The sequence below is a fragment of the Symphalangus syndactylus genome, chromosome 6 (genome assembly GCF_028878055.3).
Source record: "Symphalangus syndactylus isolate Jambi chromosome 6, NHGRI_mSymSyn1-v2.1_pri, whole genome shotgun sequence".
In the NCBI taxonomy this organism is placed as follows: domain Eukaryota; kingdom Metazoa; phylum Chordata; class Mammalia; order Primates; family Hylobatidae; genus Symphalangus; species Symphalangus syndactylus.
Window position 1 is genome coordinate 24,866,002 of NC_072428.2, and position 15,431 is coordinate 24,881,432.

At 36.0% G+C, this 15,431-nt stretch overlaps 2 protein-coding genes across 8 annotated transcripts in view; one reads left to right on the top strand and one right to left on the bottom strand.

The window, feature by feature from the left end:
• Positions 1–15,431, top strand: part of IMMP1L (inner mitochondrial membrane peptidase subunit 1) — a 130,605-nt gene that overhangs the window by 95,443 nt on the left and 19,731 nt on the right. For 2 of the 3 annotated variants that reach the window (XR_010121494.1, XR_010121495.1), the window contains exon 10: positions 2,085–2,232. The gene's annotated coding sequence lies outside the window, so the exon portion shown is untranslated. Of the gene's footprint in view, positions 1–2,084; positions 2,233–8,949; positions 9,291–15,431 lie in introns of those variants that run through there. The other variant, XR_008658402.2, reaches the window with a different exon arrangement.
• Positions 1–15,431, bottom strand: part of DNAJC24 (DnaJ heat shock protein family (Hsp40) member C24) — a 90,916-nt gene that overhangs the window by 39,414 nt on the left and 36,071 nt on the right. For all 5 annotated transcript variants that reach the window (XM_055282046.2, XM_055282050.2, XM_055282047.2 and 2 more), the window contains exon 3: positions 5,760–5,898. In XM_055282046.2, coding sequence (XP_055138021.1) covers positions 5,760–5,898 — 139 coding nt within the window. The remainder of the gene's footprint in view (positions 1–5,759; positions 5,899–15,431) is intronic.

Consider the following 15,431-nt stretch of genomic DNA (forward strand, 5'->3'; position numbering starts at 1 on the left):
AGTTCAAAATAATTCTGTGGCTTTAGTTCAGAGGGCACAAATTATGATGGATTAGAATACCAGAAGGCTCTGGTGGGTGGTGGGAAGTTGGGGGTAGGGGAGATGGAAGGACCTAAGTTGAACCTTGAACAAAGAATAAGAATCAGAACAGGAGGGTGGTTCAGATTAATAACAAGCAGTATAAACAGATGTGTGTCTGGGAGCCTCTAAATGGGCCAGGGGATAAAATTCACATTAGGTTTGAAATAGGTAATAAGTCAGAAAAAGTAGCAGGGACAAGCTTAAAAGCTTCTGTCCCATTTAAATTCCAGGTGAATGGGTAGGTGTTATTTTGGGAGGGTATAGAGTTATAAATGTTCTTAAATAGAGGCATGAGAATAAAGAAAGCTGCTAGATCAATCAAAATGTAAAGTACTGTGGGAGAAGGCAACAATAGAGAATGGAAGGCCAATTAGTGGCTATGGAAATAATCTGGGTATGTTTTATAATCTGGGGATGGACTACTGTGGTAGCTGTGAGAATAAAAGCTCACACAGGGGAAACAACATTAAAAAAGAACAAATGTCAACTGGCATTTCTGATTCATTGACTGTAAATGGAGCAAAGTAGAAGTAAGCAGAGTGTAATATGAAACCAAGGTTGAGGAAAAAATAAGAAAGGTGACTCGGTCAGTCTTGATTTTGGACCCACTGATTTCAATTGGGTCAAGTAACCAAGTGGAAAGTTGGGAGAGAGGTTAAAGTTGGAAACAAAAGCTTCCTAAAATCCTAGACTTCTCCATTATTAAATCAGAGCTCCCAAGTCTGTTCAAGTGTCCCAGAATTATAACTGTAATCTTGCCCATAGGTTTCTATAGCATTATTTGAAAGTAGCCGAATTTTTACTCAAAACCAATGAGAAATGATCCTAAAATACATTTTCATTGCAAAAACAGTTACTTGCATTCAAGTAAAAGTACCAAGTAGTGTGAGTAGTCATCTTGCAACAAGTAAGCTGGGGTGAGGGAACCTGCACAGAAAGTTTTATCTATACTGTCTTCTCCCACTCAAGATAAAGCCAAGTCCCCAACTGTCAAGATGGATTTTCTGCATCATTTCACATACTTACTTTTCTCAGAAACGGTCACCAAAAAAACATAACCCCCTGATGCTTATCTTCCAAGTTTTACCTGAAGCAAATTTTTACAACTAATTTTGAAATTCCTAAAATCAAATGGAAATATTATGACCATAAATGGGCCCTAATCTCACTAATTCAAGTATTTTGTAAGGGTCAGCTTTAGGACATAATTACACAAATATCTACTGGGCTTAAGTTATTATTCCTAACAGTTAACCAAAATTTATATTATCTACATATTTCCCTCTTATGGAGTTTCTATAACATTACCATGCTTTTCAGGAAGGATTCTTATTTTGAGTTTAAGAAATTACATGTTGATTTATCTGACACATGTTGGTGGGGTTTTAAGGTATGTTCCTCATTTGTTTTAAGATTTGCTTATCTTTCATTCCATTTATTTGCTTCCATTTATTTGCTTATCTTCCCAAATATTTATCCTAATAAAGGGATGGAGTAAATTGTGTAATAAAAACCAGAAATGACCTCTTGTATCTACCTAAGCAGAGTGGCTGATTAGCTTTTGAGCAAAGGCACACTCACTTTACAGTATCTGGCCCAACCTCCTCTAAGCCAAGCTGTTTTGGGTATCCAATTACGTAGAGTGAAGGTTCCACCTTACCAAAATAATTCACTAACAGAGTAGCTAAGATATATCTTAATATAAAATAATGTATCAGCAAGGATTCCAAACACAATCTATTCTTTTAAACATTATTTAATCTGATTAAATGTATTTCAAGGTTTGCTACTCTTCAGATCACAGAGAAGTACTTAAGTCATAAGCTGTGTCACTCTACAGAGCCACTAAGACATCAGAGATCTGTGACTTTCACATTACAAAGCTATTGAATCATGACAACTATTATTTTCCCATGATATACTTCTGATGTGTTTTTAATGTGCTTAATATATAAGGACAACTCCCCAAAAGATTTATAAAGGCAACAAAACCTACTCAACAGGTATTATTCATGTGAACATTTTATAAATCCTGAAAGGGTTTTCCAAAGTGCTCATCTGGTTGAAACGCAAAGCCTAATCTTGAATAACTACATGCCTTTCAGGGGAACACTGGAAGCAGCCTTTGGAGGCATCCTCCGAAACAATAAGGTAAATATGCCAACTAGAACTAACTGATTAAATTCACAGTTAACACTGCTTTCAAAATGTATAATCTCTGGGAACTAATTACTACTCATCCTTCTCTTAAATTTACTTTCCTTCAGCCTGGCCAACATTGCCCTAAAATGTCAACTAAGCATATAGAAGTAGGAATGAGGGAGAAAAAAACATATGTGCAATACTTTGGGTTATCTGCCCTGGAGTATTACTTTTTCTTTATTGTAAAGAACACATATGATCATTTCTTTTGAGAAGCAAAGAAATATGGATGTCAAGTATCCCTTTAAATTATCTTTTAGATAAATATATGGCTGTGGGCAATATTGATGAGGCTTTCCTTAAGACAGAGCACCAACATGGAGCTATGAAACATGAGAAAGCATTCAAGACCAGCCAATAAAGCATTTCCTACCTCCTTCCCAAGTATTACAGAGCTCAATTTTATTTTATACTGCAAGTTAATGGTGGGCAGGAAACAAACATATTTAAAGCACACCCCTATGAAAAGAAAGGTTTACAATGAACTATCACCACATGTAAAAAGAGTTCTGTATAACAAAGCTATTTCCATGTCCCCAGGGGGTGACCCAGAAAAAAAGAGTGCTTTGACCTGGTTATAACAAACTCTCTCTCTCGGTAACCATCCTGGTCTTTAACAAATTATGACTCTCAAAGGTTTTCCTTCTAGCAAACCTAAATCCTCACTTTTAGAGAAGTTCAAGTTCATTTCCTTTTTTTGAGGAGCCATTTTACTGAAGCTGAGTCAAGAAGAAAAAATTAATAACGGTATTCAAAAGAAATAACAATATGAAAGCAGGTTTATTGTAAGAGTTTTGAAAAATAGCTCTGGTATGAAAGGCTTAAAAATAGCAAGTTATATTTGGATACTCTTCTTACCTGAACAGTAGGTCAATCTCCATTTAAAATTGAAACAAAGTAGTCTCAGCATTTGGAGGCTCTGGTAAAAGAGGCAATACTCAGTACTTAAATCTGAGGTACAAAAGTGTCATGAAAAGCTGTCCTTCTAGAACAGCTAAATTCAGTAATATGGTGCCTGAAAAACTTGCAGAGCAAACTGATATTGTATAAATTCCAAACTATTTATCTGAATCATGAATCAGGTCCAACTCTCACAGTATTTACTTTGTCTAAACTTCATTGTGACTTCATCTATGACCTACAGGAGTACCCTGTGACACAGTAGGCCACAGGTGCTTCCATTAAGAGCTTAAAAGTAGGACTCAAAGCTCAAAAGAAATCCACAGTTTCAAGGACCTTTCGAAGACAAGGAAAAAGGCATGAATATGTTGATTATTTGTCTTCTGACATCTCTCAAATCTTTCTTCATGCAATTCTATGCTAACTTTTAACCTGGTTTCCTATTTCTTTCGGTTTCTGGCCTACCCCATCCTGTAGCTTCTTGAGAAAATATTTTTATGATTCCTGATCCCTCCCTACCTCTTTAGAGAGCAGGCTTCTAGTCAACTTCACTAATATGTTAATAGTACACAGGCTGTGGAGTGGCAAAAACGTAGAGCGACATTGAAAGTATATACCCTATACTCTTTTTTTTTTTTTTTTTTTTTTTTTTTTTTTTTCCGAGACAGAGTCTCGCTCTGTCGCCCAGGCTGGAGTGCAGTGGCGCATTCTCGGCTCACTGCAAGCTCCGCCTCCCGGGTTCACGCCATTCTCCTGCCTCAGCCTCTCCGAGTAGCTGGGACTACAGGCGCCCGCCACCACGCCCGGCTAATTTTTTGTATTTTTAGTAGAGACAGGGTTTCACCGTGGTCTCGATCTCCTGACCTCGTGATCCGCCCGCCTCGGCCTCCCAAAGTGCTGGGATTACAAGCGTGAGCCACCGCGCCCGGCCTATATACCCTATACTCTTTAGGGTACAATGTTGTGTGAATTATTCTTATTTCAAGCAAATTGGCATCCTATATAGTAGAGACTAGTAAAGATGTGCAAAAACACCTGAAAGAAACATCATCTTCAGTAGAGCGTAGTGGCTTTAAGAACGTAGATTTCTGCTAACACACAACACATTCATGTGCATTAGTTTCAATTCTTTCATAGAAATTATGTGAACCAAGGTTAAAAAGATACATCTACGGGTAGAACTTATCATCAAACGAAGCCACTTCTACATTCTTTTGCGAGAAGTACAAACGTGTTTAAAAAATAAATACATTAGGCAGATGCTCATTATGCACCCAGCAAAAGCAGAACCCAATATTCAAGCCATTTTTAAATATTAATCCAAATTATTTGCAAAGGTACACTCAACAGGTTCTTAATATTTAAGAAAAAAATAAGCTCATCAGTCTTTTAAAAAGTAGTAAAGCCTTTGAGCTGATTAGTACTATAAATAAGTCACTCTTATAAACAAATACTCCAGTACATAAACAGTTCAAGTCTTTCCACACAAAAGTATCACACACAGCCTGTAAGAAACACTTAATTTTGTTGGTAGAAATCCCTCTGAAAATAAATAGGGATGTCTTGCAAACGTCACTGGCTTCATCTTATAATGTTGTGTTTTAAAAATAAAGGCTTGCTTCTCAAATCAAATTTTCATAACCTTAGTACTAACAAAGCCTCAAAATCATTTTGTGAGGTCTGATGGTGTGCCACTGTAGGGCATGGGAGGGGATTCAGTAAGCGACTACGAGACAGCTTTTATCAACACATCCTAGTCAATGCTGAGCCTGATGTGCTATTGGAGAGAGCGATTGAGTGTTTTCCCCACAGGCTGTAACTGATTATTGACTCCTCCCATTAGCATGTGGGGTGCATATTGAAGGTCCAAACACAAGGCTGAGGGACTCCTGTCCCTAGGCCAGTGCTGAAAGACAGCCTATCACTTTGTGTAACTGCAGTCCATGTGTGGCAAACCTGACCTACATTTCTCTCTTTCTTTCTCATAACAGCTTGTCACTGTTTTAAGAAGCTATTTTCTAAAAAGCATAAAAGAAATGACTTTTAAAATTGCTTAGGTAATGTGCATTCCTAAAATATCATTTATACCAACCATAAGGAATAGTTTATCCTGAAGATAATCATGAAACCCAGCCTAAAATGAGCTCAAAGACAGCAGAGTGCTTTATGATGTCATCTTATATATAGTATCTTCATTTGGATGGTCATTTATACTGTACAGTCTTAAAAGTACTATAATTAAAATGTTAATCCATACATATTTATTTTAATAAAAATTTTTTAAACATATAAAGCATATTAATTAGTAATGTGTAATTAAACATTTTTCAAATGTTATAAAAAGTAGCTTTCAAGGCTTCACAAGAAGCTACATCCTAGTAGTTTTGTTAGCTTCTCAATGGATGCACAATAGTCACTGCTAAGAATAGGGCATAATTAAAAACAGTGATGGAGGGGAGGAATAAAGGCAACAATAACACTTGGTGCAAATGCTGGAAAATGCTCCCCAGGAATGGCTGCAGAGTATGCTTCTCAGAGTTGCCGATGTGCTGCGGCTCCTCAACACAAGTACCTACCACCCCGCTGCAGGTCATACTCTCTTTTTGTCTCTTCATTTCCTAGAATTTTCCATGCTTGATCAATTTCGATGAACTTCTGTACACATTCCTCCACTGTTCCTGCTGGTACATCTGTACTTTGTTTATCTGGATGATACTGCCAATCAAAAAGAAAGGTGCGGGAGGTGAGTAGAGAGAGCTGAGTGGGGTTAGATTTAAAAAAATTGTAAATCTGAGCTTTAGTTAAGAAGGTAATGAGAAGATGAAAACTAAATGCCAAGGCAATGAGACAACAGTGTTGGGCACAGGAGACAACTGCCAGGTTAATTAGACCACTGGACTAGCTATAAATCCACCAGTGACATGATCTGTCACAACGTGCAAAGACAGCATTTTCTGGATAATTTGTTCATGGAATCCATGGTCTCATGGACAATTTACCTAGAGAGGATGACTAACACAAATAGAAATAGGTACGTGCAGACAAGCAGGACACGAAACAGGAAGAGCACAAACTAGGCAGAGTATGAAGCTTTCCTTATACAATGTGCTTACCTATAGACAGCATTATAAAATGGACCACTAGGTCTTTCTTATGAAATTATACAATCATAATTTTAAATAAAAATATATCTAATTATAACCATGACAACTTTCATCTTCTTCCCCAGCCCTGATGATTATAAAGTTATAAATCCCCAAGCATACATTTTTATTAAAAACAGGTTATTCTAGGCCAGATTTGTAAGAAATAACTTTAAAGAATTCAAACATTTGGATGTAAATTAATTCATTAAAGAATCTTATGTGAATTTTCTAAAAAGTCTAAAAATTTTTGTTTTCAATATGCAGTAATTTATTTATACTACTGGGTCAAAACCAGAAGTTTTATGCCAATTCATAAATTCTTAAATGCTCATGTACATGTAGCTCACTAAAGTTATCCAGTAAGGATCACTTCTATTATCAGTTCTCCTATCTCCTTCCTTTTCTTCTATGTTCTCTGTGATTCTCCCTTCTCTTTTTATCTAACAGTTCTGAAAGGATCAATATGTCATTTGCTTTTCAGCAATCTCTCAACAAATGCGAAAAGATTATCTAAATTTAGACACATTTCAGTGAAACAGTCTGGGGGTAACAATAGCACATATTCAGATATGTAAATTTTCTTACTCTCAAGTAAATAAGGAACTCCTAGCCTGTATGATGCTTACCAGGTCCTTCTGTGTAATCAAATATCAGAATAGCATTTGCTGTGCTAGAGAGGATCCTTAGCAGTGTGGAGAAGCTCATCATGAAAATGAATCTATCATTAAAAGATAGTATTTATGGCCGGGTGCAGTGGCTCACGCCTGTAATCCCAGCACTCAGGGAGGCCGAGGCAGATGGATCATGAAGTCAGGAGATCGAGACCATCCTGGCTAACACGGTGAAACCCTGTCTCTACTAAAAAGTACAAAAATATTGGCCAGGCGTGGTGGCGGGCGCCTGTAATCCCAGCTACTCAGGAGACTGAGGCAGGAGAATAGCGTGAACCCGGGAGGCGGAGCTTGCAGTGAGCTGAGATTGCGCCACTGCACTTCAGCCTGCGCAACAGAGCAAGACTCCGTCTCAAAAAAAAAAAAAAAAAGAAAAAAGATAGTATTTATCCAATAATTACTTTGACAGTTTTGTATTTTAATTTCAAAAAGTAAACTTAGGAATGTCCTTTTAATGTAGAATAGTTTTTTTTAAATTTCTTACTCTTTTTTTCCAAGTTTTTACAATAAAACAGGCAAATAACCATATGCACATTTCATGACTCATCAGTGTGGTTGGTTCATACATTCCTCAGTTAATGGTACAATCATTTAAATTATTTCATTGACTGCCTTACAGACATTATCAGGAGCACAAAAAAATTGCAAGTACCATGTCATTTATTATCTAAATTGTGAAGGCTAAAGTCACTCAGTAAATTGTGTCAAATACCATGAAGTGAAATGACTTCGATTCTCAATCTAGAATTTGTAAAGTATGTAAGTTTTAATTAAATCACAGACTATTTTAAAAATAGATTCATTTTCATGATGAACTTCTTCACACTGCTGAAGATCCTCTCTAGCACAGCAAACGCTATTCTGGTATTTGGTTACACAGAAGAGCCTGGTAAACATCATACAGGCTGGGAGAAAGATTCTAAGGCAAACAATGAGGATTAGGCTTCCATTTTCCCTTTGGCAAACTACCTCCCTTCCTATGAAATCTATCAGTTATCAACATTTAGATATTTAAACTAATATAAGTACTGGAGAAAAGGAAACTAAGGCTTTACTGTTTCATCTTCTTTGCCCATGATTTATCAAATGATGCTCATAAAAGTTATTTCTATACTGAGGTTTTGGCAATCTCTAAAGTTGGGATATTAAAGCAATATCCCTAAGCCAAAGTGGAGTTGGCTGCATTAAAGTTCTCTAGCTGACCCATTCCTCTAACACTACACTAAGATTTGTCTAACAAGCTTAGTATAACTAAATGTTATTATATGTAACATATTCAAATATGCCAGGATACATTTATGATACATTTACATGGGAAAACTCTTAATTCAGTATGTCACAAGCATTAAGGCCCTAGAGAACTTGTTCTAAATTTGGATCTATAAAGTAGAGTAAAGATCAAAAGGTAGATAATTTCTCATGGGCCAATATAGGAAGTCTGCTTGGTACAATGACTAGAAGAGGTTAGGCCTGATCATGCATCAATCTGACCCAGAAAGCCCTATAAAACCAGAAATTAATTCCTGGCTGCCCTAAACTAAAAAATGTTACTAAATTTTATTATGAGTCACAAATCAGTTCTATGATAGTCAAAGAACAATTCAATCTCTTTCCCTAATTTGGTATTTTCCTGATTATTAATTGAAATAAGGCGCTCGCCATCTGAGGCTTTAAGTCTATTCAGATTCCATGACATTTATTTAATGGGTACATTCCATTAAAAAATGACACTTACAGCAAGGAAATAAGTATATCATTTGGGATGCTTAAAGCCTTGGTCCAATGGGTTTTGACAGCAACTTTCTGAGCAAAGTGAAGGTCTAAGAAAAGGAATAACTGTCTGTGGTAGGCTGATAATGGCCCCCAAATATATAAAGTCCCAATATCTGGTACCTGTAAATGTTACTTTATTTGGAAAAAGGGAGTTCACAGATATGATTACGTTGTAGTTCATGAAATGGGAAGATTTTGCTGGATTATCTGGTTGGACCCTAAATGTATTCAAAGTGTTCTTAGAAGAAAGAGGCAGAGAGAGAGCTGACACACAGAAGAGAAGGTGATGTGAAGACAGTGGAGAGAGAGTTATCTGAAATGCTGCCCTTGAAGACTGCAGTGAAGTGGCCACAAGCCAAGGAATGCCTGCAGCCTCCAGAAGCTGGAAAAGACAAGCAATGGATTCTCCACCAGATCCTCCAGAGGAAGTGCAGCGCTGCCAACACTTTGAACTTAGCCCAGTTATAATTATTTTGGACTTCTCCAGAACTATAAAAGAATAAATATTTGAAACCGCCCAAGTTTTTAAGTTTGTTTTTACTGCTATGAGAAATTAAAACCCAGTCCAAATATATTTATGATTTAAAATTGGAATGCAAGACACTAGAATGTTTTAAGAAGAAGTTTCAATTACAAGGGCTACTCATAAAATGGTGTCATTACACACATTCTTAAAAACATGGTATTTTTCTCTATTGCCAATGGGAAAACAAGCCCCTAATCCTAGGTTTAAAGACTTTCTGATCTCAAAGCCTATGTTAATTTTGTTCCTATTATTTCTAAATCTGAGCTATCCTGTGGGAGGTAGACTCATTATGATCCTAAAAGACCATAGTCATTTTCCTTCTGCTGTCAAGTCTTATTTTATTTCTTGCCCTTAATTTCTTTTAATCCCCACTAGCCAAAAACCTTCCTACTCTTGAGAGCCCAAAGCTAGTCCCACTTCATTCATTCACCTATCAAATAAAAGACAGATGTAATCTAAAGCATTAATTAATATATCAGTTTGGGGAAAATGGACAAACTGATATATTAATACAATCCCTATCAAAATTTCAGCAGTAATCAAGACTGTAGTACTAGCATAAAGATAACCTAGAAACAGACCATACATATATGGTCAACTGACTTTCAACAAAGCTTTCGACAAAGCTGCCAGAGCAATTCAATGAGGAAAGGTAAGTATATAACAAATTGTTTCGAAACAACTGGATATCCCTGTGGGGGAAAAAATAACCTCAATCTCTCTAATTCCATAAACCAAAATTAATTCAGAATGAATCATACACATAAAAGTAATCCATAAAGGCAACAAGAGAATATCTTTGCCTCTTAGGGTAGGCACAGAGTGCTTTGACAGAAAATAAAAAGCATAAACTCTGTAACACAAAATTGATAAACTGAACTTCATCGAATTTTAAAACCTTCTGCTAATCAAAGATACCACTGAGAAAATGAATAAACAAGCCACAGACTGAGAGAAAATACTGGATGCATATATTTCTAACAAAGGACTTGTATCAGAATACATGAATAAAACCCAAAAATCAATGATAAAAAGACAAAACTAATTAAAAACCAGATGAATAAAACTGAGCAGATACTTTTTCAAAGAAAACTGATGAACAGACAATGTACACATGAACTTTTTTATTAGTTATTAGGAAATAACAAACTTTTTTATTAGTTATTAGGAAAATGCAAATTAAAATCACAATGAGATATTACTATATACCTAAAAGAATGGCTAAAATAAAAATGACTGGCTGGGTGTGGCGGTGGCTCATGCCTGTAATCCCAGCACTTTGGGAGGCCAAGGTGGGCAGATCACCTGAGGTCAGGAGTTTGAGACTAGCCTGACCAACATGGTGAAACCCAGTCTTTACTAAAAATACAAAAATTAGCCAGGTGTGGTGGCACGCACCAGTAGTCCCAGCTACCCAGGAGGCAAGGCACAAGAATTGCTTGAACTGGGGAGGTAGAGGTTGCAGTGAGCGTAGATGATGCCACTGCACTCCAACCTGAGTGACACAGCAAGCCTCTGTCTCAAAAAAAAAAAAAGAAAAAGAAAAAGAAAAAAAATACTGATAACACCAAGTGTTGATAAGATATGAAATAACCAGAATTCTCATAAACTGCTGACAGGAAACAATTTGGCAATTGCTTATAAAGTTACATATACATCTACTCCGTGATCAATAAAAATGAAAATCACACATCCACGAAAAGATTAATAAAAGAATAGATTAACAGTCTTATTCATAAGTCTTATTAAAACACTGGAACCATAAATGTCTATCAACTGCAGAATAGGTAAATACATTTTATTTAAATCCACAGAAGAGAAATATTCCTCAACAATTAAAAAAGAACAAATTATGACACACTCAATAACATAAATGAATATCTAAAATACATGTTAAGTAAAAGAAGCAAGAACAAAAAGTACATACTGTATGATTACATGAACATGAAATCCCAATTTAGGTACATTTAATCTGTGGAGATAGAAACCAAAAAGTTGGTTTCCAGGTGAGAACAGGTAGTGGAAATTAAGAAAGAGGGGCATGAGGGAACTTGCTGGAGGCACAGAAATGTGCTGTATCTTATTTGGGGTGGTGTTTACATGATATCAAACTCACCAAACTTAACACTTAAGATCTGTGCATTTTTCATTTTATGTTGACAATATCAACAGAAAAACCATCTTCAGACATGTCTAAAATTTTAAAAAGGAATTTAGCAAATCTTTCTAAGCCATAAAGGAAAAATAAGGAATTTCTTCCATTAATAGAAAAACAAGTACAACAAAAACCAGAAAATTAATGGAAAAACTAACATGAATTAGTGAAAAGCTTGAATTACGCACTAGTTTATGGAAATTGTTTTATTACTTTCAAGCACATTTGCCAACTCTAATAATTTCAAAACACTTTAAAAGGCTAAGCATTGTTGAGTAGAAAGCCGAAATGCATCCAAAATTAAAATACCATAAATATGTCACAATATTAAAAATACTGAGAGTGATAGTATCTGTGTGATTCTTTATTATACAAAGACATCTATTTCCAAAATTTCAGTAAACTGCTGTTTTATTACTCTGAAATGACTTCACACCTATAACTGTATGATCTAAGTAATTTCCTCAAATTTTTGGGAAAATTTTCAATTACATAAACTTAAATTCTTCTTTAAATTACCATATCATTCATTGAGAATAAGAAAAACTAACACAAAAATAGATTAAGAAACTTTCTTGATACAAAAATAGAGGATCATTCATGGTACTACAAAAGATATACAGGAAATGATATAATATTTCATCAGGATTGGTATGTGTTATCTGTTTTCTAAATGACTATTTCATGGATAAGTAACACTTCAGTTATGAAATCTCAATTTTCATCAGCTGAGATTTTATGGCAATGGGCTGTCCAATATGAAATATTTTATTTTGATTTTAAATTCTCTCTACATATTAAGTCTAAGTGCTTTCTAAATTACTAATTCCAGAGTGACTGTCACAATGTGTCACCTCAGTGCTACTCAAAATGTGGTCCTCAGAACTGCAGCATCAGCATCATCTGAGAGCTTGTTACAAATATCAATTCTTGGGCCTCACCTCAAATCTTCAGAGGGAAGACTCCAGAATCTGTGTTTCATCAAGCTCTCCAAGCAACTGTTAACGCGTGCTAAAATTTGGGAAGCACACTGTTTGCCTTGACTGCTTGAAACACGGAATTCATGGGCAAGTCAGAAGATAAGTGCTTCACAAAAATTTTCCTGTGACAGATGCGTCCTTCCAAGTACGTACACCAAAAAGAGGGGAAAAAAATCCAGTAACCTGTAACACCACAATGAAAATTGCAATGTGTTTCAAGTCGGAATTTTTTTTATATTTGATACCTTTCGTTCACTAATCATAAATGTCAACTTCTTCATTCCACTGTTTGTACTAATACCATCTTATGTCACAGATGAAGATGCTGATGAAATCTGAACAATATGCCAGTGGTATTTTAACCTGATGACTTTTTTTTTTTTAAAGAGAGTGGCATAATTTGTATCAGGCTTCACCTACTTAACACTAATGATGATATCCACTGATAAGTTTAGCACAGAAACAAGTTTTTCAACTAAGAAATGAAGCATGTAAAATTATGAAAATAGCATCATACAATGCAGTGTGAAAATTCTAGCAACTTCTAAAAGGTTTTAGTGAAAAATTATATATATATATATATATATATATATATTTTTTTTTTTTTTTTTTTTTTTTTTTTTTGAGATGGGATCTCTCTCTGTCATCTGGGCTGGAGTGTAATGGAGTGATCCTGGCTCACCGCAACCTCTGCCTCCCAGGCTCAAGCGATCCTCCCACCTCAGCCTCCCGAGTAGCTGGAACCACAGGCATACACCACCACACCTGGCTAATTTTTGTATTTTCTGTAGAGACGAGGTTTCCATATTGCCCAGGCTGGTCTCCAACTCCAAGACTCAAGTAATCCATCCACCTTGTGAAAATTATATATTCATTAGCTCCAAATGATCTTTTCTATTGGCTACACAACATATAAAGTTGAAATGATATTTCTTTACAGTAAACACATGAAGAGCTTTATAGTAAACTGCCTACATACATTAATCCTTAACTACACACTTGTGATTGTGCTGTTTTGATATATCAAATATAAACTATACATAAGAAGTAACAATAAACCATGAAAAAGGACTCTGGGCAAATCTGATTACACAGAAATCCCCAAATAGGCTAATATTACTTGATTTATCAATGTGGCACTTGAGGACATAGCACTTTGGTTTTCCCTATGTATTAATAGATGAGTTTTAGTACCATCAATAGGATGCTAGCTCTCTATCTCTAGCTTCAAACTTTCTTGAATTCTAGAACCAAATTTTGAAATATTTTCTAGAAGCTACCTTGTCAGCACAAGTTTAATATGTTTGATATCCAATATATCATCCAGACTCTAAAATTTGTTTCTCCTCCTGTCAAATTCCTTGCTCTGTTAAATAACTCCATGGCTCAATAAATGCTAAATTAATGGATGACAGGGGAAAAATTTTTCTAATAATCCAGACTATCAATATTAGGGTAACCCCTCTTTCCCTCCTCCCATGAACTGGCAAATCTATAGATTCTACCTACATAATTTCCTTTCTATTCCAATACCAAACCTAGTACAGACCAACATTAGCTCCTAACTAGTCTCCAGCAATCATCTTCTAACAGCTTTCCAGTCCATCTTACCTGCTTCAAAGTCACTCATCTTAACATAACTCTGACCATGTCATTCCCCAGCTCATAAATTTTAAAAGGCCAACTAATGCATAGTGAATTACAGTGAAACTCTTTATCCTTAAAAGTAAAGTCCTACAATATAAGAACCACAACCTACCATTCAAGCTTTATCTATTACAAGTATTAAACACTGAATATATAAACACTGTATTTTAACTATATCCATATCTGTGCAAAGATTAGCACAGTGCCTCTTTGCAGAAGTATACTTCATAAATATTTGTATATTTAAGTTGTGTGTTTAATACTTTCCCTAAAAGTACAAAATCTGAAACTTACTGATTTTAGTCAGCACATTATAGGAGGAGAGATAAATTTTAGGTTTAGTCTGAGGTACTGCACTTAAGGGCCTTTTCTCTCATACTCTTCCCTAGTGAACAAGTATTTACTATGTCATTCTATTATTACACTGAAACTATGAACAAATGATATGAAAATGCTTCAGCCCAATGATCTTCCTTCAAATACTTTGCAAATTGAGGAATGAGATATAGAGTAAACAAACACTAAGAGGAATGCATTCAAAAGAATACATTTGGAAAAAAAAAGGATTTGTAGCTTCTATGATTTGAACGTGTGCCCAATCCAAAACTCATGTTAAATTTGATTGTCATTGTGACAGTATTAGGAGGTAGTACCTTTCAGCGGTGATTGGGCCATGACTGCTCTGCCCTCATGAATAGACTGTTATATTTTTGGAGTGGGTTCCTTATAAAAGGCTAATTTTGGTCCCCCTTTTACCTATGTAGCAGGTGCTTGAGTTTGCTAGTCATGGGATGGGAGGGCAGGAAACAGAAAACTCTTGCCAGATGCTGGCCATTTAATATTGGACTTCGCAGCCTCCAGAACTGTGAGCCAATACATTTTTGTTCATTATAAATTACCACTCTGGGTGCAGTGGGTCACACCTGTAAGTAATCCCAGCACTTTGGGATGCTGAGGCGGGAGGACTGCATGAGGCCAGGAGTTTGAGACCAGCCTGGGCAACAAGAACTTATCTCTACAACAAATTTTCATGGTAGCATGCAGTCCCAGTTACTCTGGAGGCTGAAGTAGGAGGACTCCTTGAACCCAGAAGATTGAGGCTATGGTGAGCCATGATTGTACCACTATACTCCAGCCTGAGTGATGCAAAAAAATTGTCTCAAATAAATAAAAAGATTAGCTAGTCTGTGGTATTCTGATATAGCAGCATGAAATGGACTAAGACAGTAGCTATGAGACTTAAATATGGGAAAGGCCGAATCCTTAAAAAAAAAAAATTCCTGGCTGGGTGCAGTGGCTCATGCCTGTAATCCCAGCACTTTGGGAGGCCAAGGCGGGCGGATCACCTGA